The sequence below is a fragment of the Silurus meridionalis genome, chromosome 19 (assembly GCF_014805685.1).
Source record: "Silurus meridionalis isolate SWU-2019-XX chromosome 19, ASM1480568v1, whole genome shotgun sequence".
Lineage (NCBI taxonomy): Eukaryota > Metazoa > Chordata > Actinopteri > Siluriformes > Siluridae > Silurus > Silurus meridionalis.
The window spans coordinates 443645-448644 of record NC_060902.1 but is presented as its reverse complement, the minus strand read 5'-3'; the positions used below and the strand labels follow the sequence as shown (position 1 = coordinate 448644).

The 5000-nt window shown below is 41.1% G+C and overlaps 1 protein-coding gene across 1 annotated transcript; it reads left to right on the top strand.

Annotated features, from left to right (window-relative positions):
- The first annotated feature begins 1556 nt into the window (after positions 1 to 1556).
- Positions 1557 to 3442, top strand: rpl29 (ribosomal protein L29). The gene is made up of 4 exons (XM_046875274.1): positions 1557 to 1655; positions 1944 to 1996; positions 2165 to 2229; positions 3280 to 3442. The coding sequence occupies exons 2-4, from the start codon at positions 1960 to 1962 to the stop codon at positions 3370 to 3372; spliced, it is 195 nt and encodes a 64-aa protein (XP_046731230.1). The 5' UTR covers positions 1557 to 1655; positions 1944 to 1959; the 3' UTR covers positions 3373 to 3442.
- The last annotated feature ends 1558 nt before the right edge of the window (positions 3443 to 5000 follow it).

Sequence of the window (5000 nt, the reverse complement as noted above, 5' to 3'; positions counted from 1 at the left end):
GGGGGTTAAATCTTCCTGACTCTCACACACACACACACATACACACACACACACAGTAGCAGTCAAACTATGAATGAACAGATCTGGAATTCTGTAGTAAACAAAAACGTGCTAAATCCCCAGAATATGTTTTAGATTTCAGTTTGTGTAAAGTCGCTCCATGTAGCTTTAATGCTGCTTCACAAACTCCTGCCGTTTTCTCTCATCAGATTCACGAGGTGTCACCTGGAATGGGTTTCAGGTCACAGGTGTGTTTTATTAAGAGTTAAATTGTGACATTTCTCACCTGCTTAATGTGTTTTAGAGCTTCAGTTGTGTTGTGAAAACAGGTTCTCATGAGGACCGTCCCAGGAAAGGAAGCCCAAGAGCTACCTCTGCTGCAGAGGATAAGTTTATTAAGACTTTCAGCATCAAAAAACATCAATTTACATGAATGCTTCTCAGAGTTCAAGTGGCAGATCAATTTCATCATTAACTCTTCAGAGGTGACCGTGTCAGACCTTCATGGTTAATCTGCAGCAAAGAAACCATTATTTCTAAGACATTCTTGGGCCAAGAAACACAAGAAATTGACATTAGATTAGTGGAAAACTAACATGATGGAGAGCTGCATTAGATCACCTGGCCTCCACAACCATAAGGGATAAGTTCGACCAGAGAGTGAAGGAGTGAGAGTGAAGGATAAGCAGCCAACAAGAACTCAACACCTCTGGGAGCTCCTCAAGATTGTTTGAAACACATTTCAGGTGATGACCTCATAAGGCTGAATGAGAGAATGTCACGAATGTGTAAATCTTCAACGAAGCTAAATGGAGCTACAATGTAAAGAAAAACACTGAAGGAGAAGGTGTGTCCAAACTACTGACTGGAAGAAGGTCAGATGGTGAAACAGTGCCACCTGCTGGATCAGTTTGATCATCACACTATTGTTTAAAGAACTCGATCTTTTCACACCGATACACTTTATTCATTTATAATAATGATTTACAAATAATTACAGAATATTTGTGTAATAGTGCCATCATTCTGTAAAACTGCACAGATACAACTTTATTGTTATTGTATAGTAAAACAACGAAATACAGTTTAACAGCTACAAGTGCAAAAAGGAGCAAATGTGCAAATTGAGAAGTGCAGATAAATGTTAATATATTATACATAATGTAATACAGATAGATAGATAGATAGAGATAGATAGATAGATAGATAGATGTAAATATATGTAAAGCAGGTAAATATAACGGTTATAGCAGTGTAAAAATGTGCAGAAGCTAATGAGCAAGAACACTAAGAATGTGTGTGTGTGTGTGTGTAAATATATATATATATATATATATATATATATATATATATATATATATATATATATATATATATATATGAAGTTATATTAGTGAATGATGTGTGTATATATAATAAGAAGATGAATGTAAGAATGTGGAATATATAAAATGTATTGTATATATTTATTGTATTATTATTATTATTGTTGTTGTTGTTGTTGTTGTTGTTATTATTATTGTTATTATTATTAACTCGGTTTTTAAAGGGCTGCTGCAGTTTTGTGTGTTTTGACTTCCGGTTGTAGAATGGCTTTTATTTCCCACAATCCTCTTCTACTTCCTCTTCCGGTTGTCTCGGGCTCCGTGTAGCAGGTATCCATTTTTCTCCGCGGTGTTTTGGTGTAGAATCTGATCGAATCTGTAGTTTGTATTAAGTGTTTTTGTCTCTACGCGTCTCCCTGTGGTGCTGCAGAGGCTCCAGAACCGAACCGGGCCGAAATTCGGCCGCTGCTTTTATTCCCTCAGACCGAAAATCGAGCTGAGAAGAGAAGAGCAGCGGGGCAGGGGGAAGCGGGGCAGGGGCAGGGGAAGCAGGGCAGGGGCAGGGGAAGCGTTTACCGGCTCCGGGTTCAGTGTTTAATCTTCTTTCTCTCTTTATAGACCGCGTGATTAAAAGATGGCAAAGTCTAAGAACCACACCACACACAACCAGTGTGAGTAACACACACACACACACACACACACACACACACACACACAGTGTGAGTAACACACACACACACACACACACTCACCCAGTGTGAGTAACACACACACACACTCACGGGGTGCGACTTGTGTTGGAATTGTGAATAATGTTTTGTTCTGTTTTTTCTCATCAGCTCGCAAGTGGCACAGAAATGGCATTAAGAAGCCTCGATCTGACCGCTACGAGTCTCTGAAGGGGGTAAGTGTGTGTGTGTGTGTGTGTGTGTGTCTCGCTCTATGCTTTAGTGAGGTGTGTGTGTGTGTGACAGTCTCACTCTGTATGCTTTAGTGAGGTGTGTGTGTGTGTGTGTCTCACTATGCTTCAGTGAGGAGTGTGTGTGTGTCAGTCTCACTCTGCATGCTTTAGTGAGGAGTGTGTGTATCGAGTGCACGTAGAAAACTTTAGATGTTCAGAAGTTAAACTCACACTCGCGTGTATACGAGGCATCAGGACCTTTTCAAATCGTCCTCCAGCATCAGACGTGGTGATAATCAGACTGTCTGACTACAATCCTGCAGAAGGTCTTGGCTTCATGCACACACACAGTGTGATCTTGTTGGACTTTTCTGAATCCCTGTGTGGAGTCTATGGGAAGTCGTTATAAATCTGTAGTTTAAACCTCTGTGTCGCAGCTCCTGGAGGTTTTGGGTTTTTTCCCTCCAAATCTGGTAAAAAAAAAAGCTTTTTTTTTCCTCCCGCCCTCCACGTTTACATCACGTTCTCACTCTGACCTGAGCGTGATCACCGTTCTCCTGCTCCGGGCCTGGAGAACACACCGAGGTTCTGCTTTATTGCGTGCATGTGATGGTACATTAAGATGAAGGATCGGTGGTTTTGATTTCTGAAGGGTGCACAAACTTTTGAGCACACAGCTCTTTAGGCTGAATGTTTCCAGGAGATTTGAAAGCGATTTTAGATGTTACATTTTTTCCACCCAGTCCAGAGTAAATGTGAGGATCAGGGAACCGCTGTGATTGGATGGTTGTGATGTCAGATATTTTATGAAAGTAGGCGGGGCTTGTGAGGCAGTGAGTGTGACACAGGGGGGTACAAACTTATTCACCAAATTATCTACAACTTCAGCATTACAATTAAACTGGAGATTTTCATGTCATTCCTCAGTCTCACACACACACACACACACACACACACACACACAGTGATCAGTGTGAGCTTCTGAGGGCTCTGTGGAAGTGGACGAGTGTCTGATTGAAATCTCACCATGGGTTTTGTTTTGTCTCCCTGCAGGTGGATCCCAAGTTTCTGAGGAACATGCGATTTGCCAAGAAGCACAACAAGAAAGGGCTGAAGAAGATCGCCAAGCAGCAGGCAGCCAAATAAACAGATGTTTGAACCATTTGTCTGTACAGATGTTCTTTATACCATCCACAATAAAACATTAGAAAATGGAGCATGAATCTTGTTTCTTCTCTCACACACACACACACACACACACACACACACACACGCACGTGTTCCTGGTGGAAGACCAGAGGTCTTTTTTTTTTTTTTTTAAATATATATTATTAGATCTTCTAGATGTAAGAAGAATCTAGATGTTCTTGTTGATTGTGTGACATGATTCAGGATTGTTTGGTTCTTCGAAGCTCATCCTGAGTTTGTTGTCATAGAAACAGGACTGTAAGCTCAGACTTATTCCAGAGCAGGATCAGATCTTAGCTTTATAAGTGAAGGTGATTCAGGAGGTGTTTCTCAGCCACACCCTCTTCTCTTACTAGGAGGAACCAAAAATAACATGGTGGTCTTTCTAAGTTCAGCACACTGTGGGATCGACTGGATTCTTTATCGCAGCTCAGATTTCTATTGGAAAAATGTTCAATATGAGAATCATTTTATTTCTTGGACCTGTGAATTACTAGTTTGTATTCAGTGGTTCTCGGGGTCTGGTCCTGGTGGCTCTGACCTTCAGAAACTATGATAAGTTAAAAAAAGCTTAACCATGGGGGCACGAGTTCTCAGCAGCTCTATTGGGTCTCTAATAATCTGTTTTCAAACAAATAAAAAGAATGTATTAGTTCACACATGACCTCCAAAACCCAGTTCTAGACCTCCCAGTTACTGATTCACTGATTGTGTAAGATGATGATTCGTTCTAAATTAAACCCAAAGCCTCCAGCAGCAGGTTTCCAGATGGAGTAAGAGATCACGCCCTTCAGCCACAGCGAGAGAAGCTGCTCGTTCCAAATGTCTGCTTTCTACACTATTGCATTTTTACAAAGTCAACTGCAGACACTGAACATCTCATCAGAAGAAAGAATGAAAAGACCTGAGGAGTGTGTTGTGTGGACAGAGGAGACCTGGTCCAGAGCTGAAGTTTTTTGGTAAACATTATGTTCGTGATCAAACTGGGGGAAAAAACTGAACCCAAAATGTGTAATAAAGTCAGTGAACGCTGGTGAAGGTCCTCAGAAATCCCCTGAGGCCCTGCGGCTCTGGGACACGCCCACTCTGAACCGGGACACGCCCATTTTGAACCGGGATGCTGTTTATGGTGGACAGGAGGTGAACTGGGACACGGAATAGAGCTGAGACGAGTCGATCTCATTAACGTTCCTGTCCCTGGTTAGTGAGAGTCAGGAGGATTAACACAGTTGTTCAACATGATGGAGTTATTTATAGATCAGATGTAGTTCAGTGTCCAGTTTCAGAACATCTTCAGGATGGAGGAGGCTTTACTTCTATATGGTTTTAGACTTTCTGGCTTTTATTCTCTTATTAATAGAGAGAATGTTTGACCCTGGAGGAGGAATGTTTGTCTGTACCTGCTATAATGTAGCTGTAAACGGATAAAAAGTGCGAGGTGTGATGTAATGATTAGTAAGTTCCTCCTGATCTGTAGGAAAAATAACTCCATGGAGGTAACAGAGAGAGACTGTGTGGAATTCCAGTCTTTATAAATATGATTTATATCATATTCAAATTTTCAACAATAACAATAATAACTGGAT

Bases quoted from the DNA above. Each gene is read 5' to 3' on its own strand.
- rpl29 (XM_046875274.1), top strand. From the start codon at position 1,960: ATGGCAAAGTCTAAGAACCACACCACACACAACCAGT. The intron at 1,997-2,164 runs GTGAGTAACACA...TTTTCTCATCAG, and splicing joins CCACACCACACACAACCAGT to CTCGCAAGTGGCACAGAAAT. The intron at 2,230-3,279 runs GTAAGTGTGTGT...GTCTCCCTGCAG, and splicing joins GCTACGAGTCTCTGAAGGGG to GTGGATCCCAAGTTTCTGAG.